The sequence below is a fragment of the Armigeres subalbatus genome, chromosome 3 (genome assembly GCF_024139115.2).
Source record: "Armigeres subalbatus isolate Guangzhou_Male chromosome 3, GZ_Asu_2, whole genome shotgun sequence".
NCBI lineage: Eukaryota > Metazoa > Arthropoda > Insecta > Diptera > Culicidae > Armigeres > Armigeres subalbatus.
Genome location: NC_085141.1, coordinates 267,487,608 through 267,514,671, shown reverse-complemented (window position 1 = coordinate 267,514,671; position 27,064 = coordinate 267,487,608). Strand labels below are relative to the sequence as shown.

The 27,064-nt window shown below is 40.7% G+C and overlaps 5 protein-coding genes across 6 annotated transcripts in view; 1 reads left to right on the top strand and 4 right to left on the bottom strand.

Annotated features, from left to right (window-relative positions):
• Positions 1 to 27,064, top strand: part of LOC134224142 (protein Fe65 homolog) — a 71,226-nt gene that overhangs the window by 23,407 nt on the left and 20,755 nt on the right. The window lies entirely within an intron of this gene.
• LOC134224134 (uncharacterized) lies at positions 3,667 to 6,033 on the bottom strand. 2 transcript variants are annotated; one of them, XM_062703391.1, is made up of 4 exons: positions 5,732 to 6,033; positions 5,409 to 5,547; positions 5,155 to 5,358; positions 3,667 to 5,080 (listed from the first exon to the last, which is right to left on the bottom strand). In XM_062703391.1, the coding sequence occupies exons 2-4, from the start codon at positions 5,533 to 5,535 to the stop codon at positions 4,746 to 4,748; spliced, it is 666 nt and encodes a 221-aa protein (XP_062559375.1). In that variant the 5' UTR covers positions 5,536 to 5,547; positions 5,732 to 6,033; the 3' UTR covers positions 3,667 to 4,745. The 2 variants fall into 2 exon arrangements, with proteins under 2 accessions (XP_062559375.1, XP_062559374.1); XM_062703390.1 differs by having other exon boundaries at positions 3,668 to 5,080; positions 5,409 to 6,033.
• LOC134224136 (uncharacterized) lies at positions 6,032 to 6,953 on the bottom strand. The gene is made up of 3 exons (XM_062703396.1): positions 6,714 to 6,953; positions 6,460 to 6,663; positions 6,032 to 6,379 (listed from the first exon to the last, which is right to left on the bottom strand). Exons 1-3 carry the CDS (start codon positions 6,904 to 6,906, stop codon positions 6,045 to 6,047), a joined length of 732 nt encoding a protein of 243 aa, XP_062559380.1. The 5' UTR covers positions 6,907 to 6,953; the 3' UTR covers positions 6,032 to 6,044.
• On the bottom strand, positions 7,249 to 8,122 carry LOC134224137 (uncharacterized). Its single transcript, XM_062703397.1, has 3 exons — positions 8,022 to 8,122; positions 7,767 to 7,970; positions 7,249 to 7,685 (listed from the first exon to the last, which is right to left on the bottom strand). The coding sequence occupies exons 1-3, from the start codon at positions 8,095 to 8,097 to the stop codon at positions 7,351 to 7,353; spliced, it is 615 nt and encodes a 204-aa protein (XP_062559381.1). The 5' UTR covers positions 8,098 to 8,122; the 3' UTR covers positions 7,249 to 7,350.
• LOC134224138 (uncharacterized) lies at positions 17,481 to 18,960 on the bottom strand. Its single transcript, XM_062703398.1, has 3 exons — positions 18,776 to 18,960; positions 18,527 to 18,718; positions 17,481 to 18,468 (listed from the first exon to the last, which is right to left on the bottom strand). Exons 1-3 carry the CDS (start codon positions 18,858 to 18,860, stop codon positions 18,137 to 18,139), a joined length of 609 nt encoding a protein of 202 aa, XP_062559382.1. The 5' UTR covers positions 18,861 to 18,960; the 3' UTR covers positions 17,481 to 18,136.

Genomic DNA, 27,064 nt, shown 5'->3' with positions numbered 1-27,064 from the left:
TGGTACACGCTCCGTGAAATCTCGACCGTAAATGATGTGCTGCTGCTGCTGCCACGATCGCCACAGACACCACCGAACGCCGACGCCACCGAGCCGTTGTTACCAGACAGCTACCAGATGGTCTGCGTTCCAGCGGAGCGAGCCGCTCGCCGTGAACTCTCGAACGAAAATGACGCGCGCGTAGAGATGTCGCAAATTAATTGATTACTTCGATTAATCGTTGCGATAATTGATTAATTTTGAATCGATTACTTCCCAACGATTAATCGATTCAATGAATCGAGAGTAATCGATTAGTTACTAATCAGGATTTTACGACAGCTCTAAGATGTCGATTACTTCGAATAATCGATTTATCGTTGTGATAATCGATTAATTTTGAATCGATTACTACTCAACGATGAATCGATTCAATAATCGTCAAGAATCGAGAGTAATCGATTAGTTCATTCATTTTCATTTATTTAGTTAACATCTAAACAGATAACACTGAATTAACAATTTGACGCCACAATGCACGGTTCGAGGCCGCATCTCTCCATCCTCGGATACGCCCCACGCTCGCCAAGTCGTTCTGCACCTGGTCTGCCCATCTCGCTCGCTGCGCTCAGGGTTGCTGTCCGGCATTCTTGCAACATGTCGTGCCCATCGTACCCTTCCGGCTTTAACTACCTTCTGGATACTGGGTTCGCCGTAGAGTTGGGCGAGCTCATGGTTCATTCTTCGCCGCCACACACCGTCTTCTTGCACACCGCCAAAGATGGTCCTAAGCACCCGTCTCTCGAATACTCCGAGTGCTTGCAAGTCCTCCTCGAGCATTGTCCATGTTTCATGTCCGTAGAGGACAACCGGTCTTATTAGCGTCTTGTACATGACACATTTGGTGCGGTGGCGAATCTTTTTCGACCGCAGTTTCTTCTGGAGCCCGTAGTAGGCCCGACTTCCACAAATGATGCGCCTTCGTATTTCACGACTAACGTTGTTGTCAGCCGTTAGCAAGGATCCGAGGTAGACGAATTCCTCGACCACCTCGAAGGTATCCCCGTCTATCGTAACACTGCTTCCCAGGCGGGCCCTATCGCGCTCGGTTCCGCCCACAAGCATGTACTTTGTCTTTGACGCATTCACCACCAGTCCAACTTTTGTTGCTTCACGTTTCAGGCGAGTGTACAGTTCTGCCACCTTTGCAAATGTTCGGCCGACAATGTCCATGTCATCCGCGAAGCAAATAAATTGACTGGATCTGTTGAAAATCGTACCCCGGCTGTTACACCCGGCTCTCCGCATGACACCTTCTAGCGCAATGTTGAACAACAGGCACGAAAGTCCATCACCTTGTCTTAGTCCCCGGCGCGATTCGAACGAACTGGAGTGTTCGCCCGAAATCTTCACACAGTTTTGCACACCATCCACCGTTGCTTTGATCAGTCTGGTAAGCTTCTCAGGGAAGCTGTTCTCGTCCATAATTTTCCATAGCTCTACGCGGTATATACTGTCGTATGCCGCCTTAAAATCAACGAACATATGGTGCGTTGGGACCTGGTATTCACGGCATTGCCGTACCGTTTGCCGTACGGTATAGATCTGGTCCGTTGTCGAGCGGCCATTAGCGAATCCAGTTTGATTACTTCCCACGAACTCGTTCACTAATGGTGACAGACGACGGAAGATGATCTGGGATATCACTTTGTAGGCGGCATTAAGGATGGTGATCGCTCGAAAGTTCTCACACTCCAGTTTGTCGCCTTTCTTGTAGATGGGGCATATAACTCCTTCCTTCCACTCCTCCGGTAGCTGTTCGGTTTCCCAGATTCTGACTATCAGTTTGTGCAGGTAAGTGGCCAGCTTTTCCGGGCCCATCTTGATGAGCTCAGCTCCGATACCATCCTTACCAGCTGCTTTATTGGTCTTTTGCTGTTGAATGGCATCCTTAACTTCCCTCAAGGTGGGGGCTGGTTGGCTTCCATCGCCCGCTGAACTGACGTAGTCATCTCCTCCGCTGCCTTGACTTTCACTGCCTGTACTCTCAGCGCCATTCAGATGATCCTCGTAGTGCTGCTTCCACCTTTCGATCACCACACGTTCGTCCGTCAAGATGCTCCCATCCTTATCCCGGCACATTTCGGCTCGCGGCACGAAGCCTTTGCGGGATGCGTTGAGCTTCTGATAGAACTTGCGTGTATCTTGAGAACGGCACAGCTGTTCCATCTCCTCGCACTCCGCTTCTTCCAGGCGGCGTTTCTTCTCCTGAAAAAGGCGGGTCTGCTGTCTCCGCTTCCGTCTATAACGTTCCACGTTCTGCCGGGTACCTTGCTGCAACGCGACCGCCCGCGCTGCGTCCTTCTCCTCCAGAATCTGTCTGCACTCTTCGTCGAACCAATCGTTCCGTCGACTTCGACCCATATACCTGACGTTGTTCTCCGCTGCGTCGTTAATGGCTGCTTTAATTGTATTCCAGCAGTCCTCAAGAGGGGCCCCATCGAGCTCACCCTCTTCCGGCAACGCTGCCTCGAGATGCTGCGCGTATGCAGTGGCGACATCAGGTTGCTTCAGTCGCTCTAGGTCGTACCGCGGCGGTCGTCGGTACCGAACATTGTTGATGACGGATAGTTTTGGGCGCAGTTTAACCATCACCAGATAGTGGTCAGAGTCGATGTTAGCGCCACGATATGTCCTGACGTTGATAATGTCGGAGAAGTGCCGTCCATCAATCAGAACGTGGTCGATTTGTGATTCTGTCTGCAGTGGTGATCTCCAGGTGTACCGATACGGGAGGCTGTGTTGGAAGTAGGTGCTACGAATGGCCATATTCTTGGAGGCGGCGAAATCAATTAGTCGTAGGCCGTTTTCGTTCGTCAGCCGGTGAGCGCTGAACTTTCCAATAGTCGGTCTAGTTACTAATCGATTAATCGAGATTTTACGACATCTCTACGCGCGCGTGCAAGACACGGCTCTTTTTATGCACCGAGAAAATGAAGCGGTCGGTGGACCAACAAAGGGACGTACCTTACATCAATCTGATGTCCGTGTTGGGGGTGCATGAACGGAATTGATTTGTTCTGAAATTTTTCCAAGGCGTAAAGATAAAGTCGCTATTAACGTTTGAAATCTTACATGAATTCGTGACGGTCCCCAATTAACAAATTTTCATTTTGCACCCTGTTTCCCAAGCATTCCCTTTAGACATAGTTTACGTCAAAAAGGTCTAACGTTTTGCATTATTGAAAACAGCAAAGTGTCATTTGCCTGTACTCTTTACATTTGCGGGGTTGTGTGATGAAAAGTGGGTATGACGCTAGCTCTTGCATATAAAGAGAAACTGTTTTCTTGTACGATTCTCTTAGAAAACGAATTTAGAAAGAGAAGTCTTCACACTTTCGCTTGAATACTCCTTCGAGCGAACCAACCGTATGATCCAGGCTTGATTTCCCGGAATGCTATTTTTGCGGTAGAGGGAAGAATCTTCAGCAACGTATACCTTATTCCATCCGGACCAGAAGACTTCCCGTTGCTTCTAGCAAGAGCGAGGGAAAGTTCGGCGAATGAAAACGGCAAGTCCGCCAGAACTCGAAAGTTCTGCATCGTCAGGGTGCTAGTGGCTATAAGCCTTTCAAAATCGGCTTGATAGTCACTTACCAATGCGAGTGATGCAAAATATTCCCTGAGTGCCACCTCCGGCGGATCGAAAATAGTACGGCCTTGCAAATTGATGTGGGTGGAGGAAGATCTACGCTTGCTACTTGGCGCATTAACTTTCCCCCACAGTTCGGAGGTGGACTGTTGAAGTCAAGGAAGTCCTCCCACTGCTTCCTTTTGGCGTATTGGATGACCGTTCGGCGTTCATAGTGTTTTTGTTTGTAGTTTTCCAATTGCACTTACTTCTCGCGAGTGACCAGGGGAAGCCTCCACAGCGCTCGGGGTGGGGAGAGGGGATCTTTCTTTCTGGCTTTATCAGCAATTTGCGTTTCGTCCGACCAACGGCTTTGTATCCTGGTCGAGAGCTGATCTGAGAGATAGATAGGCCAGCGGTATCGAGAACGATACAAATTGTCGTCGACGGTGTGATGCTAAAAACTGTCGGCGGTGACGCACACATCTCTCTGTGAATTCTCTGTGCAAGAAAAGCTCATCTGGCCATGAAAGAGTAGCAATTACGGGAGATTGCTCAAGTTCAGCTCAATTTTATAATTTATACATTTCTAAATACCTCTATTTGGGCTATAAAAAAAATCCCAAATTCTAATTATTTCTATAAAATGAAGTTTGCTCCTAGTAATCTCTCTTAGTTCCAACGTGAGCCCGCTGAGTGATAACCTCGTTCGTTGTTAGTCGCATCTGATTAACGAGAGATAGAAGATCAAAGTGTAACAAAAGTAATAGTTGACATACAATCTACTATTTTTCAGCAATACTGGCGTAAGTCGCAAATGAGGGTTTCCCTAATTGATTTCTTTTATTTTGAATTGAAGTGTTAACGATAACATTGAACTTTCACTTACTTTTCATAATGATAAGAAGAGAAGTAACTGACGATTGGAATTTGTTCAAAGGTAGAACATGATGTATAAACAAACGATTGCGACATACGCTCTTACTCCTGCATATATTTAAAATTTTAATTCTTATTGAAATTTAATCAAAACACATTAGATATGGGCAAGTGATTTGTTTCAAAATTGCAATATAATAAGCGTTATATAAATTCAACTCGCGAGAAAAAATGGTCATCAACCAGCGAAATATCACTACTTTCGGAACACTATTCCTTCGCAAGTTCTTTGATCCAACTCCAGTGGACAGTCGTAGAAGAACACCAACGGTTTATTCCAATTGCAGAATCCAATATAGTTCGCCGTCACTTTTCGATCTCGGTATTCTATAAACGGCCGAGTATCATCATCCTTTGTGAGTTGCACCAATCCTCCAGGGTGAATATCGACTGTGAGCATTAGTGGTTTGAAGTACGACATCATTCCAATGGTGGATTGCTCTCGGAGCACAGTCTGGTTGACCTGTACCTCAGGGGAATTTCGCGTGTAATGACGAACAACGGTTTTGGTGTTCGCCCATCCAGATAGAACTGCGAAGATCAATTTTTTTTTTTTGACCAGTTTGGCATTCATATATCCATGGAACGCAGACAATCGAACTTACCGATCTCGTTCATTTCGGTTGCATCGTAAGGATACATATTTGGGGCTATTCGCAAATGTCCATCATTGGGGCCTAGAACACCCATCCGGAAGGTTTTGACACCATTCTTAGTTTCTTTTAAGTGTCGAAAACGGCTTATGGGATAATACGGGTGTGTATGCTTGTAGCCATGATTCGTATTGTACTGTAAGCAACCCCATGTGGCTAAAATTTAGATGCTTATTGACAGAAGTTCGGTAAGAACAAAAACTCACTTTCAAATTTGTTTGCCGATTCACTGCTAACTGATGAACTGAGAATAATTGAAATCGCCGAAATTAAAACAAACATTGTAGCCTGGATGAGTTGCTGATTACGACTGGCGATGGGTAATCCCAGCATCGTGTAGAATAGCTTGAGAGTATTGATTATAGATGGAAGATGCCATTCAGAAGTGATTATATGCATACGTCATTATATACATAATAAGGTTAAAGCAGTATAATGATACTTGAATTGGTGCCGATATGAAAGCCGTTCAGTACAAAAACGTTTGTGGTCAGATTGTTTTTTTTTTGCATTTCTGCCTTTCACTTACATAAAATGTGCCGAAAGGCTTCGCTCCAAAAACAAACTTTCATAGACGGCCCGGAGACCCATAGTATTACGGACCCATAAGTATTGAACACTTGCGTTCTGTAGTGATAAGATGAAAATTAACCCGTCTTGACGCTTTCACTTTGTCTAGTCAGAACATGTTGAGTAACCTCTCTCTTGCGACATACGTTCTCATTCCTGAAATAACTAGAAATGTTTAAAATTTAATAAAACATGCGTTACAAAGAGGTAACAGCGTTATACTATTTCAAATGGCGAGAAAAAAAAAATGATGAACTACCAGCGAAATCTCACTACTTTCGGAACACTATTCCTTCGCAAGCTCTTTGATCCAGCTCCAGTGGACAGTCGTAGAAGAACACCAACGGTTTGTCCCAATTGCAGAACCCAATATAGTTTGCCGCCACCTTTGAATCCCGATATTCTAAAAAGGGCCGAGAATCCTCATCCTTTGTGAGTTGCACCAACCCTTCAGGGTGAATGGCAACGGTGAACATTAGTGGCTTGAAGTACGACAGCATTCCAATGCTGGATTGCTCTCGGAGCACAACCTCACTGATCTGTTCCTGAGGTGAATTTCGTGTGTAATGACGAACAACGGTTTTGGTGTTTCCCCATCCGGATAGAACTATGAAGAGCAATCGTTAGTTTTTTTTAAACCGGTTTGATGTTCACATACCTATTTGAAACGTAGACAATTGTACTTACCGATCTCATTCATTTCGGTTTTATCGTAAGGATACATATTTGGGGCTATACGCAAATGTCCATCATTGGGGCCAAGAACACCCATCCTGAAGGTTTTCACACCATCCTTAGTTTCTTTTAAGTGTCGAAAACGGCTTATGGGATAATACGGGTGTGTATGCCTGTAGCCATGATTCGTATTGTACTGTAAGCAACCCCATGTGGCTAAAATTTAGATGCTTATTGACAGAAGATCGGTAAGAACAATAACTCACTTTCAAATTTGTTTGCCGATTCACTGCTAACTGATGAACTGAGAATAATTGAAATCGCCGAAATTAAAACAAACATTGTAGCCTGGATGAGTTGCTGATTACGACTGGCTATGGGTAATCCCAGCCTTGTGTAGAGTTGCTTGAGAGTATTGATTATAGATGGAAGATGCCATTCAGAACTGATTATATGCATACGTTATTATATACATAATAAGGTTAAAGCAGTATAATGATACTTGAATCGGTGCCGATATGAAAGCCGTTCAGTACAAAAACGTATGTTGTCAGATTGTTTTTTTTTTGCATTTCTGCCTTTCAAACTAACAAAACAAACTTTCATAAACGGCCCGGAGACCCATAGTATTACGGACCTATAAGTATTGAACACTTGCGTTCTGTAGTGATAAGATGAAAATTAACCCGTCTTGACGCTTTCACTTTGTCTAGTCAGAACATGTTAAGTAACCTCTCTCTTGCGACATACGTTCTCATTCCTTCAATAACTTTAAATGTTTAAAATTTAATAAAACATGCGTTACAAAGAGGTAATTGAGGCGTTATATATTTCCAACATATTTAGCGTTATACTATTTCAAATGGCGAGAGAAAAAAATGATAAACTACCACCGAAATCTCACTACTTTCGGAACACTATTCCTTCGCAAGCTCTTTGATCCAGCTCCAGTGGACAGTCGTAGAAGAACACCAACGGTTTGTCCCAATTGCAGAACCCAATATAGTTTGCCGCCACCTTTGAATCTCGATATTCTAAAAACGGCCGAGAATCCTCATCCTTTGTGAGTTGCACCAATCCTTCAGGGTGAATGGCGACGGTGAACATTAGTGGCTTGAAGTACGACAGCATTCCAATGCTGGATTGCTCTCGGAGCACAACCTCACTGATCTGTTCCTGAGGTGAATTTCGTGTGTAATGACGAACAACGGTTTTGGTGTTTCCCCATCCGGATAGAACTATGAAGAGCAATCGTTAGTTTTTTTTTAAACCGGTTTGATGTTCACATACCTATTTGAAACGTAGACAATTGTACTTACCGATCTCATTCATTTCGGTTTTATCGTAAGGATACATATTTGGGGCTATACGCAAATGTCCATCATTGGGGCCAAGAACACCCATCCGGAACGTTTTGACACCATCCTTGGTTTCATTCAAGTTTCGAAAACGACTTATAGGATAATACGGGTGTGCATGCTTGTAGCCATGATCCGTATTGTACTGTAAGCAACCCCATGTGGCTAAAATTTAGAAGCTTATTGACAGAAGTTTGGTTAAGAATATAAACTCACTTTCAAATTTGTTTGCCGGTTCACTGCTAACAGATGAACTGAGAATAATTGAAATCGCCGAAATTAAAACAAGCATTGTAGCCCGGACGAACTGCTGATTACGACTGGTGATTGGCAATCCCAGCTTCGTGCAGGGTAGCTTGAGAGAATTGTCTATAGAAGAGAGATGCTGTTCAGAACAGGTTTCGACGTCATTATACATATGCGATTGGAGCAGTATAGTGGTGCTCGAATTGTTGACGAGTTGCACAGTTCAAAACAATGTTTTATTTTATTTTCGGATAGGTATATTTTTTTTAATGTAAAATGATTTGGGGTACATTTAATTTATATTATAGTTGATTTTTTACTACTATAGCTACATGAAAAAAAGAAACTTTCTAACAACCTTTGAACCAACCAACCAATTGAAGAAAGCCCCATTTGTGGCTTTTTTTTAACGGGCTGGCTCGTCTCTATGGCTTTAATTTTTCTCTGAAACGTGACTTTCTATTTAACATTAGTATTAGTATGAGGCGATCCGCTAAAATTTTCAGGTGGTACTGTACCAAGTAAGAACTGTAACAAGCCTGGATTATTTTATATTGGAGTAGTATCACCTTTCATCTGTCACCACAGTAATTGATTTGGGATGAATATAGTGCTGTTCTGATAGCGATAAATTCGATATTATAAATAGGCAGCAAAACAAAATTTCCACCAAGAATTAGAAATTTTCCATAAAAGATTAGGAAATTGCCAATAAAGCGAAAAAAAATTCATCAAATAATTGAGAATTTTCCACAAAACAAAAATAAATTAGCGCTTCAAAAGCAAAAATTGCTAGATATTATATAAGATGAACTTTACATAAAGAAATCAAAATGTTCTACAGAAAAAATACAAAATTTCCATACATAAATAGAAAATTTTGTAATTGTTTATTGCTAATATTGATTTATTTAGGGAAATTTTGTTTTGGCAGATCAAGTTGACCGTTCTACTGTGCAAAAAATAACGAGTGGTATTGAGAGAAAAGTCCGAGAATTCATCCGAAATGCCAATAAATAATTTTTCGATATTTTTTCCTTCAAAGTTTACTAAATTCCCTGTATAATAAAACCTGATCCACCTTTTTATGTACTTTTTTGGCAAAGAAATGTCTAATTTCGTGCAGCCAAATACTAAGTGGATCAAGTTATTCCTCGGTAATTGGCGCACTCCAGTCTGTGCCCTTTCTTAAAAAGAGGGTCAATGAGGCCGTCCAACCATATAGCTGGCAATTCCTCGTCTTCCCATATTTTCGACATCCCGAGCAGTACAAGTCAGACGAAAATGGTTGCAGCAACTTGATTGTGACTGAATCCGGTCGCATATGAGTTGCAGTAACCTATGTAGAATATGTATGCTGCTAGAGATAATATGGTACAGAACTTCACAACGCTGCTCACTTCCATGTTTAAGAAGTTCAGCCGGGAGCTGTTCCTTGCCCGTGTGAGGCCCCAAATGGCCGGAGCAAATCGTTATGACAGCAGCTCTCCTGACAAGAGGCCGAGTCATGGCTTGCTGCGCACTGATCGACACGCTGAGGTGTTAAGGTCACTCCTGACAGAATCCAAGTTTCAAAGTGCTCGCGTTTTCGGGGGCACACCACTCGATACGGAGGCGGCGGACAACTGTCATTTTTGTTGATTCAGCTTTGCTGCGTCGCAGCATGCGTGAAAAAGTAAAAATGACAGTTGTGTGTTGCTTCCGTATAGAGTGGTGTGCCCTCGAAAACGCGAGCACTTTGAAACTGTCAGGAGTGACCTTAATTTATAATCACACGCTGATGGTAACTTACTCAAACCCCACATTTCGCTTCTTTTCTCATTAAAAAAAGACAAAAAAAAATCTTCTAGCATAGAACGCAATGATTTTTTTGAAAGTTATTTACGCAAGACGAAGATGAACATATTGCTTTTGAGAAACCGATAATTTCCTTTGAAAACTGAACTCCAAAATAAACTTATCTGATCACCGTGGTTTTCAATCGCAGAACAATGAAATGCAAGTCAATAAGTTGTATCATTTAAATGTGGTACCTAGTGTTATGGTATTGATCTCACAAGAAACATTTTATATTGTAGCAATAATCTAAATATCTTATACCGTCCATTATATTCAAATATCAGCTTCATATAAGTAATACCAGCAAGCTGATCTTCAACATATCGATGTTGAACTTGCTAGCAACCGCTTAGAACATGTGTTCCCAAACTGTGGGCCACGACTCCAAGGGAGGACGTGGGCTGATCAATGATGGGTTGCGAAAGATGAATCTTGATTCATACTTTTGTCCCTATTTTGTCCAACAAATCTATCATAGCCATTAGATTTGGATCTATGTAGTGAAAAAAGGAAAATAAATTTTGAGATTTTGTCAAATACAATGAAATCCAAACAATTCAAATCCAATCCAAATTCAATCCAATTCCAATAAAAATCCAAGCCACATTCAATCCGATTCCAATCAACATCCAATCCTAATCTAATCTAAATCCAATACAAATCCATTCCACATTCAATCCAAATCCGATCCAAATTCTATCTAAATCCATTCCAAATCCAATCAAATGCAATTCTAATCAAAATCTAAATCAAATCAAAATCGAATCCAAATCCAATCCAAATCCAACCAAAATCCAATCCAAATCCGTTGCAAATCCATTCCAAATCCAATCCATATCCAATTCAAATCCATTCAAATCAAATCCAACCAAAATCTAATCCAAATCCTATCCAAATCCGTTCGAATTTCAAATCATTTCCAATCCATTCAAAGTAATATAATGATGGGATATGAAGCAATTCATAATGGTTTGTTCAATCTAACGCGAACTCATTTTTATCCAAATTCTAAAAGCCAATTTGGGAAGGTCGCAAGTAATATGCGATTCTGCTAGGTGGGTCGAATGTACAAGTAGTTTGGGAACATCTGGCCTAGGATATGATATTTATCTAAAATTTCGCAGAGATATCATACCTAAGTAAGATAACATAAGTATATACCTAAATTTTAGACTTATGTTAACCAGTACTATGAGCCAATAACTCCAAACTTATGACTTTGTGAATGCTGGCAATGTTTTTGAGCTTCATGAATGTTGGATATCTCATCCAACGGGTAATTCCGCTACGACTACTAAGTCAGTAAATTCCAGGCCATAGATATCCCTATCTAACTCCCTTAGCCTAAAAATAGCCACCATGTCCCGGGCACAGTGTGCAGATAGACCGCTGTCAGTTGCATGAGATGTCAACAATCGTCAACAACACCAATGACTGTAGCTTGATAACTAAAAATATCCACAACAATAAAAGAGCAGGATTTATTTTTAAATTCTGCTCAAGCGTTTCACGGTGAAATAAAAGACAAATTGTTGCTCTCCATGTGAGTAAAATCAAAATTGATCATGTAGATAAGTTTTGAATCAATTAAACTCGTTAGTCATATTTAATGAATATTCCCGATTAAAGTTGCATATTGAAGAAAGCTGAATTTGGATGTTTTATGATGTTAAGCTTTTTTAGATTTGACGTACGTTGCTCGGCGTTGGTGTTGGTGTTGGCTACGCTAAACATGAGCTCTTAGCATAGGCCTGGTAAATTCCAAAATAAACTTCAAGCTAATATATTAAGGTGATTATAGAATGAAGCCCGTGGTGAATTTCAAATTCACCACACGTTTATCAACATACATTACCAAAAGCCCAAATCTGGCGTAGTAGTTTTCGTACAGTGGCGAAACTCAAATTATGATTGTTCAGCATAACTAAGCAAACGATCTACCATTATTTCAGCCCCATAAACGTTATGGTTCTTTCATCTCGTGCTCTTGAAAAAAATATTGTAAAAGCACATGGTGGCCGGTGGCACAGCAAAATGGCCGATTTCTGGCTTCATTGTATAATCACCTTAAGCCTTCCAAACAACTTTGTAGCATACGATAGACCTCCATGTCTCTCAGATTTCGTTAGAACTAGCTTAACTGGTAGTCTCATGTACACTAAAGTCGCTAAGTTATACATTTCAAACTAAATTAATTTAACCAAAATCAGTGCTTCCATGACCACCCTTGGGATTTTCTAGGTTGTCAACCATTTTCTCGGCAGTCTCCCAGACACGCCTTGTGGAATTGCAAACCACAAACCATTTTCCAGCGGTCTTCCAGACACGCTTTGTGATTTTCCAAACCACAATCCATTTTCCAGCGGTCTTCCAGACACTCTTTGTGATTTTCTAAACCACAATCCATTTTCCAGCGGTCTTCCAGACGCGATTTGTGATTTTCCAAACCACAATCCATTTTCCAGCGGTCTTCCAGACGCGCTTTGTGATTTTCCAAACCACAATCCATTTTCCAGCGTTTTTTCAGACACGCTTTGTGATTTTCCAAACCACAATCCATTTTTCAGCGGTCTCGAACCACCTTCTTTATGATTATTCAAACCACAATCCATTTGGCAGCGTTCTACCAGACGCGCTTTGTAGCAATACAAACCCATTGCCTTGTGTTTTTTTAACCATCAGATATTTTAACACATTAGCACATTAACAATTGAATTCAACTCACCTTTTGAAATCAACGTCAGGACCCAACAAATAACCTGGCAAGATCGCCAAAATGTGAAGCCCCAAATGGCCGGAGCAAATCGTTATGACAGCAGCTCTCCGTGGGTGCGTGTGCACGCCACGGAGGTCTGACAAGAAGAGGCCGAGTCATGGCTTACTGCGCACTGATTGACACGCAGAGGTGTTAATGTATAATCACACGCTGATGGTACTCAAACCTCACAGCCCGCAGCGTTATTGTTTCTAGCTCTTAAATAGCTTTTCTAACCTTATCTAGTGTAGGCGATTCCACAGCTTGCGCATCGCTAGTATTTACTCTGTTCACCGATGCACCGTCACTTCCACATTCAACAAAGTGTACTTTCCCAATTAAAGTGTCGAAGTGTTGTTTCCACCTGGCAGCCACTTCAGTTTTATCTGTCATCAACTTCCCTTCTTGGTCGCAGCACATGACGGGAGATGGCGCTGTCTTTCTCCGCACGCCATTGAAAGTCTCATAAAACCTCCGCATATCATTCTGCTCCATTGTTTTATGCGGCTCACTGATTACTTGTTCTTCATACTATTTTTTCTTCCTGCGGTGGGTTTCTTTTTTCGGCTGCTTTTGCTTCTTTGTACCGATCTTTATTCTATCGGGTATCCGACACCAACATCCGGCTTCTGGCAACGTTCTTCTCGTCTGTCATATTGAACCAACCAGTCCTGGGTCGCCTCTGTGCAGTGCCTTTCACGTCTCTTGCTGTTGTGCTCACCGCTCCATGGATCGACTCCCATAGATCGTTGATGTTGTCGCTAAGGTTGATTGCACTTATCCATTCGTCGAGCTTCTGGCCGTACTCATCCGATACTCTTTCCGCCGACAATTGCTGGATATTGTAACGCATCGTTTTCTGTGATCTTTCGTTCGATACAGTAAACGACCGTGATCGAATTTTACCGACAACGAGGTAGTGATCAGAGTCAATGTTCGGACCTCTGAATGTCCATTAGGGTGGTTCAAAAACTCGATTTTGCTCCACACCGTTCATCAGATTCTGTCCCACGATCTGAGTGTCCTCTGAAAATTTGAGCTGGTTTGGATGAAAACTGATTTAGCACAAGCCGTTTCAAGTTTGCATGAAAATTAGTATGGGAAAATTAGATTTTTCATTGTACTGATTATAGCGCTTCCCCATTGCACGCAGGTGAAAAAAGAACCCACATAGCTGAAAGCAATACTTGAGAGCTTTCACTCAACGAAAACCGCGTCTTAATTAATGATTCCAATAATTAGTAATCGATTTTAATCTATATCGTAGTTTTCTAGAGCTAATTGCGTTACTATTTAACAGGCAACATTGCTGCCTCTGGCGCGAAAAATAGCAGAGCAAATTCGGGCTACTATGTTGCACTGCACGTTTCAGTGATGCCCTCAGAGAAGTTTAATGTTCATGACCAAAGATTTGCAACTTGTATTAAAATCGATTACTAATTATTGGAACGACTAATCCAGATGCGATTTTCATTGAGCGAAAGCTCATGAGTATTCCTTTTAGCTATGTGGGTTATCTTTTCGCCTACGCTCAATGGGGAAGCGCTATATTGAGTACGACGGAAAATTTAATTTCTCCATACTAATTTCCATGCAAACTTGAAATGGCTTGTGCTCAATCAGTTTTCATCCAAATCAGCTCAAATTTTCAGAGGACACTCAGAACATGGAACAGAATCAGATGAGCGGTGTGGAGCAAAATCGAATTTTTGAACCACCCTAATGTCCACACATCGACAACATCCGAGAATTGGCGCCCATCTACCAGAACACGGTCTATCTGGTTGCAAGTTTCACCATTCGGGTGTCTCCAGGTGTGCCTTTGGATGTTCTTCCGTGCAAAGTAGGTGCTACTGATGGCCATCCCTCTGGCAGCAGCGAAATTTACTAGCCGTATGCCGTTGTCATTGGTAGCGGAGTGAAGGCTCTTCTTACCGATTGTGGGACGGAACAAGTCCTTTCTAGCGACCTGAGCGTTATAGCCTATTCAGATTGAGCTATTTATGACTTTGTTAAGTGAGAGGGTATCCAATTATTACGAGGTGTTCAGACTGCAGCAAGATAATATATCTTGACGTTTCCATGTTTCCTCATTTGCACGCTAATACAGGGTTGAATTCAAGGAGAGTTTTAAAATTTAATTTGCGAAATCAAGCATTTGTGTGGCGACAATCGAACATTTTTTTCTGAACAAAGTTTCTACGAAAAAAATATATAAAAAATATGAAAAGGGATTTTCGAAGAATATTTAAAGCTCTCATTAAGGATAATGAGCGAAGCTACATTCATTAGTTGGGTGCGCCGTTCTTCGGGGAATCAGACTATTCCTCAATTTATTTTTAAGTTTAAAATGTATTTTGATTCTGTACTATGATCGAACGGAGATTTGATAGAAAAATTTGGATACTTTTGGGAATTCTCACAAATAAATAAAAAAGGACGATTAGACAAATTTTCAAGAAATATTTTCGAACTAAAATGTATTTCCACCAGTATCTCCATGTATGAAGGGCAACTCAGCAATTTAATTTTTTTCAAAAATGGAAACTGAACCATTGCGTTCTACTCGACAATCAATGATACAGCTTCTAACAAAATCGAATCGTGTGAATGTGATATAATTTAAACTGGATTTTGGATGAATTGATGCATTACCAATCCATGTTTTATTTAAGGTTATTCTACTTTATATATACATCCCATTCAAATCGTACAGTTGTCCCACGTGAAAAATGTTGAAATCCAAAGTAAGGCTTGTTCGCGACAAAATCTGGACACATAACTTTAAGAATCAACATAAACTGCTGCTGGTTTAATTCGGTACGTTTTTCACTTCAAATTGCTTCATTCCTTATCGATGCTTCGATGTATGCACGAAACTTGGTGACATTTGAATTTTCTAAGAAATAATACGTGCCGAATGATCTGGCATCCTCAGTAGAATTTGTTTCGAGCTCGTATCCTTCTGGTGGCTCATAAAATCCGTTTTTGTTCCAATCTCTGACGTTTTAGATATTGTCGAACAAGCATCGACAAATTTTAAAACGCTTTGAGCAGTGTTCACATGAAAACAAAATGTTTTTAGTCATTTTCTGGATCGAGAGACCCGAATTTCAATTGCGACTGCACACAATTCTTTCCGAACCTGCAATTCCTTCGACGCCATTATTCACTACGTACTTGTACCACTCATAAGAAATATATTTTCAGAAAGTACAGACATAGATTCATCAATCTACGAAATATTTCACTCGTTGATGAGCTATTTCAAAAGTTATACGTGTTTAAAGGTGTCCAGATTTTGTCGCGTACAAGCCTTATATTCAGGCATTCAAGGAGCAGAATTGAAACAATTTATGAAATCATGTTTATTCATCAAATATATTCGTTTTACAACCATTCCTACGTTTTAAATTGTCTTCCGCATTGGCCCTTGAACTTTGAAAATTTATTCGATTTGTTCTATTAAATCTAGTTTTAAGTTAAATACTTCATGTTAATTCTAGAGAGCATCTGTTTTTTAAACAGTTTATGTTGAATAAGGGGAGAATAAATAATTATCATCATTATTTTTCATCATATAAAATGCTTTCCACAAAACCATCACAATCCGAGTTATTCTTCAGCGCTCAGAAGATTTCCATCTAACATGCATTCGACCCTGCTGCGACAGAAAGAGCATGATTGTCAACTACGAAACGAAATGAAAACAGAGAGAATTTTCTCTCTGGCAAAGAGAGCGTGACGCTTGTCAGTTTTGTTTTGTTGAATTTCTCCCTGCATCCCACACGCTTAAAATCAATAACACAGAGATGTGTTTGCATCACACAAAACGGACCTAATGTGGAACATCCCCTAGATAAGCGACAGTTACACAGGCACAAAAAAGCCTCGTAGGGTCGTGATAACGGTCCTTTTCAACATGTAAACGTTTGTACAGATTCCTTGTTTCATGAGGAACCAAATACTGTTGAAAATATTGAAATCCTAGCTTCAATAAAACCACACGAGCTATTTTTGTGGCTGTGTAACTATCGCTCATCTAGGGGATGTTCCCAGGGGAACGACACCCATTTTTTTCACTATGGATTTTGACAGGTTCGCCTGTTCGTGCTTTTTTGGGTGATAAATTTATCCCCCAGTGTCAAATCACCCCAATACTGATTTATTTTGCAATAGTATGTGCGCGAATTTTGAATGTTTACGTTTTCACAGGAGAATATTATGCAAAACGCCCATTTCACTCAATAATGCAACATGATACAATCATGAGAAAATAGAGAAAAAATGAACGAACTATAAATTAAAACTATTTTAGACTCGATTCCATGCTTTAAACACAGAGAAACAGACGTCTCACTTAGAACAAAATGCAATCAATATCATCGTCACGGAAACATTACCGCCCAATGCTAAATGCACTGTGAGTGGACAAGCGGCAACCAGGTGGCGATAGTGAGCAAACGTCAAACACAAGCAAAACCGATGGAAGCACCATCGGTGGCCGATTGACCACCTACAAAAAATTGAATCCACCGTTAAAAAGATGAACGATGATACATGTGTAGAGTGAGACGTCTGTTTCTCTGTGCTTTAAACTTAAGAATGTTCAACTTATTTGCTCAATTCTTTAGAATGCTACTTGCGTAAGACACTGTTTATGCCTTCGTTCGTTTTATATCATTTTCACCCTGGAAGTTGTTTGTGTTGCATTCGCAGTGCACTCGTATTGGTGACTCAGAAAAGATGTGACAAAGATGGCGTAGCATGTCATCCCCGTGGATGTTCCGCATTAGATCCGTTTTGTGTGATGCAAACACATCTCTGTGTTATTGATTTTAAGCGTGCAGTTAGAACGAAAGCTCTCTCGTAATAATTGTTCGTAATAAATTCTTTATGACTCTTTTTAGCGGGTATCTTTTGACAGCGCAAAATGTATGGAATATTACGTGAATAATGACATCATAAAGCGTATTTACCCTGAAACGCCAATTATTATGTCATTAATGGCGTAATCTGAATAGGCTATTAACGTTTCCAAAAACAGTTTTCACGTCATACTTTGGGATCCAAATTATCGATACGAACCGATAATCCCATGACCCATTTTCTATAAGGCTATCTGACGTTTAATCATCGTTATCTTCCACGCGCACGGAAAGAATAGGATTTGTTTTCGTCGGGAAACGCTTCCAAAGCGCACATGATTCAGGAAGGCATGAAAGAAAGGTTATCTTGACCCCATAAGTAATACATTGTTGAGGTTTTTTTTTTAAATAAATAATCAACTTGTCAACCTATCATCAGCTCTATGTTTCCAATTTCTTCATAGCCGAAAACTATTTTTTATTTACACCAACCAGTAGTTGATTAAAACTTGACTCAAATTTTCAAAATGATACTTGTTTTACTTTTCCAACTACAGTTCTATTTAGCTTGTATTAGATCTACGTGTGAAATAGAGGAAATTTGTTTATATTATTTATCACTATTAACTGAATACAACACCACTACAATCCCGCCGGTCGATCTCCAGCGGACAATCGAAAAAGAATGTCGCTGGCACCATGTAATTGCAGAATGTCATATATTCAAATGATATATTTGGATCTAGAAACTCCACCAGCGGGACGTGTTCGCCGTCCTTAATCAGTTTAACGTTTCCCTTCTGATCGATTTCAATTGTAAACATCATCGGATAGAACTGTGACAGCAGCCCGGGACTGTTTATTCGTTTCAACAGTTGATATTCTCCAATGCCTCCACCGGTTTTCGGTATGTAGCTGCGCATCTCACTTGCCGTGTTATTCCAAGCGGAAAGCACTGAAATAAGGGTAACCTGAACATAAATAATTAGATTTGAAACAAAAATCCGATTTACCTATTTCATTGATTTTCACGTCAAATGGATACTCGATCTTCGACAAACGGATGTGTGGTCCTTCACCTGCCATGACGCCCATCCTCATGATGGTAACACCGTTTTCCGTGGTTTTAAGATGCTTGAACCTGTTGGTCGAAAGGTACGGGCGACATCCATCTTTTGTGCTGTATTGCAAGCATCCATATGTTGCTAAACAAATCGATAAGTTTACTATTATTATTGGAATAGCTAATTGCTTACGATTACCTTCAAATGCGTTTGAGTGGTTTTCTGGATTGAGTCCTCCTGCTAGTGAAGTCGAAACTAGAATAATGATAAACAAACTCTTCATTTTCGTATAAATTGAAATTGATTTCTCCAGTCCTTTACAGGCAACAGTGAACACATTAAGAGATCAAGCTTAGTTTGAGTGTTTCAGACTCTCTTATCGCTGTATTACTTGTCTTACTTCTTAATAATGTGCTTATCGGAGTTTAACGAAATATGAATGTCTTCTTCAGTGTGTGTATGTGTATGACCATGATTTGTGTAACATTAATAACTGGTTTTTATTTGGATTATGGTAAGAGGGTTATTGAATGGTAGAGCAATGCACATTGCACATTACCTACTTTGTAATGCTAGCTAATAGGCTAAAGAGCCATGATGGCAACCAGTAATTATACTTCAAACGATTAGTATTCCCTAAACACATCCTTCCATATAGATTTGCCGGCGCATGATAATTATTTAGCTATTTTCTACTACCCAGGATTTTTTTCTTCCTTTATTTATGTGAATTTTCAAGTTTTTAAGTTCTTCTCTTCACTCGTCAAGAGTGCCATGGCCAGGGGAACTTAGCAGAAGGGGTGACAGAATGGCCACTAGGGAGCTCAAATTTTTAAAAATGTTCTTAAAGTCGAACTTCAGCATCTTTTTGATGACTTAGGAGTCCTGGCAAAATTTTAGGCAATTTGGAGGTGGTTTAGGGGTGGCGCAAAGGCAATTTATGTTTATATGGGAAAAACTTTGTTTTTCCTAGTATCCTATAAATCTCAAATCGTTATGAATTCAAATATACAACAAAAATATCCACTTTTGGAGTAATATTAACAAAACCTGCAGTTATCTCATTAGTTTTGAGTTGATTTAAAGTGATTATACAATCAATTATAAATTCACCACATGTTTTTCCACTCCCATCTTCAATAGATAAAATACGACATAATAATTTTAAGGTGGTTATACAACAAGGCCAACACCATCTTGGAAACCACGTGCTTTTCTTGTGATTTTTCAAGAGCACGAATTGAGAGAACCACAGCGCCTATGGGGATGAAACATCCGTAGATCGTTTGCTTACTTATGCTAAACAATCGACATTAATTTCAACATTGTACTAAAATTAATAGCCAGATTTGAACTTTTGATAATAGGAGTAGAAAACCGTGTGGTGAATTTGAAATTCACCCCATGGCTTGATTGTATAATCGCCTTAATACAGTGCTGAAACTGAAGTCGATTGTGTAGCATAACTGAAAAAAAGCACGTGTTTTCCTATATTTCCGATTTGACTGAAACGAATCACGCATCGTTGTTTCGAAAAAAAAATCTCGCAGTTTCCTGTCGGCGCCGCTTGTCAGTCGGCGCACACCTTTTCCAGTCATGATTTTGGCTAGCTAATTCCACCAATTCTTTATACAGCCAATGGCAGTGGCAACTGCTCCCTTCGTCTTCAATAATCACCCAAAATTATTCTGTTGTATGGAATTGAGGACAATTTTATGGATTCAGATTTTTGGGATGACCTGGACTCCACTATTGTAGTACCATTGTAGCACTTCCTTGCTACAATGACAGCTGGCTAAATCTAGCCAAAACGTAAATGGGCCATCATGGGACTGAATGAAGGGTAAAATCTGGCTTTTGACGAAGATGGATTTTGCAGGACTGTGCAGACTTATTTATCGTTTTTCTTCCTGCATGGTGAATATTTTGAAACCATGTAAGTTTCAAACTGTGAAAAAAATAGACCCAAAAGAATGGTTTACTAATTATGAAACGCTGTGAAAAACTTGCATATCCGATCACTAGGAACGCCACTATCTCTAAAATAAAGTGCCCATTTCTGAAGGCTTTACTGACATTTTAAAACCTAATGCTAAAACTTTAAAGTTTAAATTAAACTGGTTAAAAATGATTCCAACTACAGGAAAAAAAGTACGGGAAATCCAGATAAACTTTGGTGGCAATAATACAGGTTCAGGTTGGTTTTTGGTTGGGTTTAGGGTTGAACTTATAATCCTGGGGTAATCAAAAGTATGCCCTAGTAAGTCTCGTGTTGCGAGAAGTTACTCCCGATATTGATTTTGGGATGCACGTAAAGCCGTTTGTGTTAAATTTCGGAACCTAAAATTTGAGACATCGTCAGACATAATGCTCCACAATGTTGCTAACATCACAGACGTCGCAAGTTGTACGTAAAGTGATCCTGCCGAAGTTATGCAAGAGCCGTGTGAGTCCAGTTCGGAGCCTTAAGATGATTGTCTTTTAGGTTGAGTAGATCTGTCCATGGCGATGCGGTTCCTTTTAATTTTCCGAAGGTATCATGAGGTGGAGGCGATCCAGGAACTTTCCAAATTTTCTTTGAGGGGCGAGCCCTCATGTCCGGCTCCGGCAAGGAGATCTGCCGTAATGTTGCCAGGCCCTTTGCAGTGACCCGGAATCCAATCACATGTCGTGTTCGGTAACATGTACGCAAAGATGCTTTGGATTCAGGGTTGGGCTCAGGCTGGTCGCTCTGGAATGTGGAAATGACGCTGGCAGAGTAAGACAGGGCGAGGTTGAGTTCCTTGAACGGGTAGGTGGCAGCGATGAATGCCGTGGCTGCTTTGGTCGAGAAGATGCTGCACATATCCGGGAGGTTGTCTGGGACAGTGAAACCGACCCTAAACTGACCCATTCGTAAACCTGTGTCTGTGGTTGCGAAAATCTCTGTTAACAAGCTCGGCCACGGAGTTGCACCTCTACGGATGTTAAGCTATGTAGCTATTTATAATAGCTGATGAAGAGTACTAGCTCCTCGCTCCATGGCGCCAACTAGAGGAGACCGACGCCAACCATCGTGCCTTGAATCCGGTTCTCTTTAGTGAAGAGAATGATCCTATATTCTACGTGGCTGCGTCTAACGAGGTGGCTTTAAGCAGATGGCCTTGACAGAGGCAGACTCGACTGGTGTTGAGTTGAGGGTAACAATCTCGACCAAAAACTGAATCCGAAGAAAAAGGAAAAAAATATCACACTTATCCTTTTAAAGCATCAATTGCAGGGGTCACCGGCTCTGACGATGCGTTTCAACTTGTTTTACATAGCTGTGCGAAAAATATGGTCCCTACGCAAAATGAGCGAGAACCAAGCGGCTTCTCGGTGGGAGCTACCTATCCAATTCTGTTTTTTGACGTAGGACTTACGTCTCTCTTTACTATACCGGGTGTCATTTCAAAATATTCAAATCGACCGCGTTACGCTGTGTTGAAAGATTTTAAACGTTAATAGCGTTCGTCTCAGTGGACGAATTTCTGCGGTAAGCCCCTCAATCGACAGATTTCAAGTATGCCTTCCATGTCCATGCTTGATAAGACCCGAAAAACTTGTTTCAATAGGCATGAAACTGTTTTCAATGAAAAACATTAAGATCAAGGGAACCTATAAATATGGGTACCACATAATTCTTGCATCATTCCATTATCACGTTCTGATTGGTGCAGACATCAGCGAATGAGCAGCCGCTGGGTCTGCCGAGAAGCCATAAAATAGCGCAACGCGATTTTTTCCTTTCATTCTGACCGGGACAAGCGAAGCAACCGCATCATCGATTGAACAGCACCCACACCTTTTAGCAGGGAATGAAGTCTACACCGACCGCTTTTTCGGCTCGACACCATCGAAGCGACCATCATCAGCCGAAACCTAGCCAGTACATCAGCAGTCCACCCTACAGACCCAACAAAGCAGCAATGCTGAGTAGATACCGGCAGCTGCAACAGAGTCGAGCCGAGACCGGCCGGCATCGGTGCTGAGCCGAGACAGGCTGAAGAAAAGCCACATGATGCAGCATGTATGTCCAAAAAACAAACGGTTCTTCAGAGAGCCAATAATAGAGATCAATATCAATGCTTTCAATACCCTTCGGGATAGAAATTGTACTTGGGTATTTTATGCGTGATTTTCATAAATAGCGTCAAAACTAACAGTGGATAATTTTTCTGATTTAACCGCGAAGTGGACGAAGGACTTCGCTTGACCATGCCTTTAAAGATTCATAAGATGTCCAAATCTCTCACATAATCTTATTTGGATAAAAAAACACCGATAACAGCTCAAACATTAATAAACTATCAATCGATTTTTCATCAAATGTTGGAATTTTTGGCATTGATAAAAAAAATATGTAGATAAACATTGTTTGATACTGACCGCACACAAAGCGAACGTGACTGAATGATCGTCCCATGTTCTTCTTCTTCTTCTTATTGGCATTACATCCCCACACTGGGACAGAGCCGCCTCGCAGCTTAGTGTTCATTAAGCACTTCCACAGTTATTAACTGCGAGGTTTCTAAGCCATTTACCATTTTTGCATTCGTATTATCATGAGGCTAACACGACGATACTTTTATGCCCAGGGAAGTCGAGACAATTTCCAAACCGAAAATTGGCTAGACCGGCACCGGGAATCGAACCTAGCCACCCTCAGCATGGTCTTGCTTTGTAGCCGCGCGTCTTACCGCACGGCTAAGGAGGGCCCCAATGTTCCATGTTACCAATTCTAAATCTTATCACCCGAAATCCCATGTCCGGGTGTTTCCTTCCTTATACTACTAACAATGCTGTCTTCAGAAAAAAACACGTACTTCGCACCTGAACTGCAATTCTAAGCTCGCTTGCCCGGCTTATTGGCCTGTATCTAGCGAAAAGTCCCGTTAGGAAATAGACGCCAGCAGCGAGCAACAAGCGCAAAAAAGAAGAAGCCCTTCTCGAACGCGTTGATGATGATGACGCTTTGGCTGACAAAGAAGCGGGATACAAGACACTAGCTGCTTGGCCCACCAATTGGGAAGCAGAGAAGATTCAAAATAAGGTATAAAAGAAAAGTGCATTCGCGCGCAGAGCATTCAGTCTTTTTTATACCATCACTAGAAATTCGCGGTTATTTGAAAAGATCGTTTTCTTACTTTTTGCACTAAGCCGAAGCATACAGCCTTTTTCAAGGCTCTAAGAGTTAAAAATAATGTTCTCCTTCAGTCGCTATCGCACGGATTAGAAGGCTCTTCAGTGGAAGGGCTGAGATACAGTCTACATCCCCTGCTGAGCCAACTTGTGGTTTATTTCAGGCAGTCCTTCAGTGGGAAGGTTGCCACTGTCGAGGCTAATATTTCGTGACCGGACAGATACTTCTTGAATTTTTTTGATGATTCTTGTTCGAGGTAGATTTGATTTCTGTGTCGGTTTGATGAAAAAATTTTGCCAAGGAATGGTATGCAACGCCGATTATTTATCCAAAATAGTTGATGTGAGAAATTTGGACATATTATGTATCTTTTAAAGGCATGGTCAAGTCAAGTCCTACGTCCACTTAGCGGTTATGTCACAGACATTACCCACTGTTCGTTTTTTCGCACTTGTATAAAAGTTTGATAAACATGTTTTCATTGCTTGTTATGATTGGAATAGGTTTTTGCCTCTCTTTTATTGTTATCTATTGAGAGCGATTTCTACAAACCCTAATCCTGGCAGTTCGAACGAAGGAATTGAATATTGGCGACAGAGTTTCGAAGAGGTTACGGTAGGCGATACAGTTCAGTTCTAGATCTTGAATTAAGGGACTGTCAATGATAGCCTGCTCTGCACCCCGTTCATATGCACGAAGAATACCGTGACGGCTAGATCGAAGCCCTGTGGAACTCTGGTTTCTTCGTGAAGAGTCCTCGTACTTTGATTACCAATCACAAGCGCCCTGTGAGCTAATTCCGGACAAAAGTAAGGAGGTTGCCTCACTATTTCAGCTGTTGAAGAACGAAGAGGGAAGAGTTCTGTTGAAGAAAATATCCAAGAAAACCAGATTCACGTGCTTGCCATCGTTCGGCTGTACATCTTCCAGGTATGCGGAATATGTGCCCGTGCCGTATCCAGGGCGAAACGCATGTTGGCGAAAGCCGAACATAACCATCGGCATCTAATTTATCCGATTCAGCCGCCGCGCCGGTTCACTATCCGCGGAGACGCACTACCGTGTAGACATAAGGACAATTAACGATACTTTGTGCCATCTCGGGAGGAAATGTTCTTGGGGATGGGTACAACGAGACATTTCCGCCATTCGTCCTGAAAGATTTTTTCAGACCATGCTTGGCTGATCAACTTAAGGAACCAGATTTTGGGAAAGGGTGGGTTTAAGTGTGCTCCTGCACGGGTGGTGATAACTTGAACAGATTCACAACACATCGGACAGCATGTCCGTCTGGATTTGACTTGAGTAAGAATGAACGTCGTTTCTTTATTGTATCTTTCTTAAATACTAGTTTACAATTGTCTTCTTGCGTTCAGGTACGTGACCCAAACACGTGAGTAGGTAAAATAATAATATAACGGTGTGGTGTCTGACATTGGAAGTGTGCTTAAGGTTAAGGCGTTTATTGTTGATGTTTATAATGTGATGTTTTGGGCAAAACCCGTTAGTGGGTTTGTTTTAGGTAAAACCGTAAAGAGTACTTTTCGTAGACAAATGACAATGACAAGATAATGGTAGCTAATTAGGTATTCGATAATTTATGCTAATGGGTTTATCCTTATTGCTGATTGTTGGATTTTCCCGACATGATATGCTAGTATGCTACACCTCCCCCCTTTAGGAGAATGGTGTAACCATTCGAAAAGAATAAAAAAATATATATAATTTCAATATGAAGTGATGTACGCTCCTAACTTTTTACGCTTTAATCAATCTATTTTTGTGAACTTTGGACTGTTTATTTGTGACCGTATGTTTGATTATACAATTTGGTTCTTCTGATTTAATTATTACGTATGGGCCGATGTAAAAAGGGTCTAATTTCTTCCTATTTTCGTTTGTGATATAAACTTTATCTCCTACGCTTAATAAAATAGGGTTTGTATTTGTATTTGCTGCAATTTGTCGGTTTTGTTTACTCTGAATCAAGCTATCTCTAGCTATTTGGTTGGAGTTTTGGAGTCTAAATTTTAGTTCGGCATCATACTGATCAAGATTATAAATTGGTTCAATTGTTGAGTTTAAATTTTTAGAATCTTGCGGTAGCCTAGCTTTCTTGCCGAATACTAACTCATAAGGAGTGTAGCCATGTTCGGTGTGTGGTGTAGTATTGAATGTGAATTCATAAAATTTTACCCAATCATCCCAATCTGTTTGATGAGCATTGGTGAAACATCTCAGATATTCGTTTAAACATCTGTGATTTCTCTCCAGTGCTCCAATTGACTGTGGGTGGTATGCTGTCGAAAAATTTTGTTTTATTTCCAATAGTTTACAAATTCGTTCCATAACCTCATTATTATACTCTGATCCTTGGTCAGTTCTAATTTCCAAGAATGATCCATAGATCAGGATAAAATTGTATACTAGTGCTCTGGCTAATATTGCAGCTTCCTTTGTAGGTACTGGTACAAGTACCACATATTTAGTTAAATTACATTGTATTGTCAAAATATACCTGTTCCCTTTATCAGTTCTTGTCAGTGGACCTGCAGTGTCTACTGAAAGGACTTCAAATGGTCTAGAAGGAGTCGTAGTGACTACTTCTGGCTGCTTAGTATGTCTGGTTACTTTATTCACCTTACATTTTCACAATTTCTGACAAAGTTTGATATTAAATTTTTCATGTTTTGAACTTATATATTTCTCTCAATTTTAAATATAGCCGATGTTGGCCTATATGACCTCCTGTAGGTGTCATGTGATAATGTGTTAGTATTTCATTGATATCCTCTTCATTTTCTATAAACGTCTGGGGTTTATAAAGTATTATCTCGTACGTGGAAATGGCATTGTTTGCGATTTCCTTGAGTGTATGGAGCGAGATAAAATTAAATATTTCGTTTTCCGTTGAGAGTGCTAGCTTATCTCTCTTGTAATGCTTCATATATTTCGATATTTCTAGAAGAGCAAACTCTAAAGCTTGACTTCCATTTTCGCGCGTGAATGTTACGTTAACTGTTCCTAGCATCTTTCTATAATTATGATTAAATGGACATCCTTAACCGATTGTTGTGCACGCTACCATCGAGTTTAAGGAGTTTATTAGTCTGAGAAGGGTTCTCAGTTTGCCAAGCTGTGAGGTGATCAGTCTCACTGCTAGCTTCCTGTGAATCCGTGGGTATTTTTAATGTTTCTTTCTTCTTTGTCATGGCTCTTGTGTTAACCACAAGAACACTTTAGACTTTTAAGTTGTTCTGAAGTAGTAGGAATTACAATACGTGAGAGCGCGTCCGCACAAACGTTTGCTTTTCCCGCTACGAACT

Excerpts from the sequence above, each read along its gene's own strand:
- LOC134224138 (XM_062703398.1), bottom strand. The coding sequence starts at position 18,860 with ATGAAGAGTTTGTTTATCATTATTCTAGTTTCGACTTCACTAGCAGGA. Across the intron at positions 18,719-18,775 it reads CCACTCAAACGCATTTGAAG|CAACATATGGATGCTTGCAA; the intron begins GTAATCGTAAGC and ends CGATTTGTTTAG. Across the intron at positions 18,469-18,526 it reads CGTGAAAATCAATGAAATAG|TGCTTTCCGCTTGGAATAAC; the intron begins GTAAATCGGATT and ends CCCTTATTTCAG.
- LOC134224137 (XM_062703397.1), bottom strand. The coding sequence starts at position 8,097 with ATGCTTGTTTTAATTTCGGCGATTTCAATTATTCTCAGTTCATCTGTT. Across the intron at positions 7,971-8,021 it reads ACCGGCAAACAAATTTGAAA|CCACATGGGGTTGCTTACAG; the intron begins GTGAGTTTATAT and ends TCTAAATTTTAG. Across the intron at positions 7,686-7,766 it reads AACCGAAATGAATGAGATCG|TTCTATCCGGATGGGGAAAC; the intron begins GTAAGTACAATT and ends TGCTCTTCATAG.
- LOC134224136 (XM_062703396.1), bottom strand. The coding sequence starts at position 6,906 with ATGCATATAATCAGTTCTGAATGGCATCTTCCATCTATAATCAATACT. Across the intron at positions 6,664-6,713 it reads ATCGGCAAACAAATTTGAAA|CCACATGGGGTTGCTTACAG; the intron begins GTGAGTTATTGT and ends TCTAAATTTTAG. Across the intron at positions 6,380-6,459 it reads AACCGAAATGAATGAGATCG|TTCTATCCGGATGGGGAAAC; the intron begins GTAAGTACAATT and ends TGCTCTTCATAG.
- LOC134224134 (XM_062703390.1), bottom strand. The coding sequence starts at position 5,601 with ATGCATATAATCACTTCTGAATGGCATCTTCCATCTATAATCAATACT. Across the intron at positions 5,359-5,408 it reads ATCGGCAAACAAATTTGAAA|CCACATGGGGTTGCTTACAG; the intron begins GTGAGTTTTTGT and ends TCTAAATTTTAG. Across the intron at positions 5,081-5,154 it reads AACCGAAATGAACGAGATCG|TTCTATCTGGATGGGCGAAC; the intron begins GTAAGTTCGATT and ends TGATCTTCGCAG.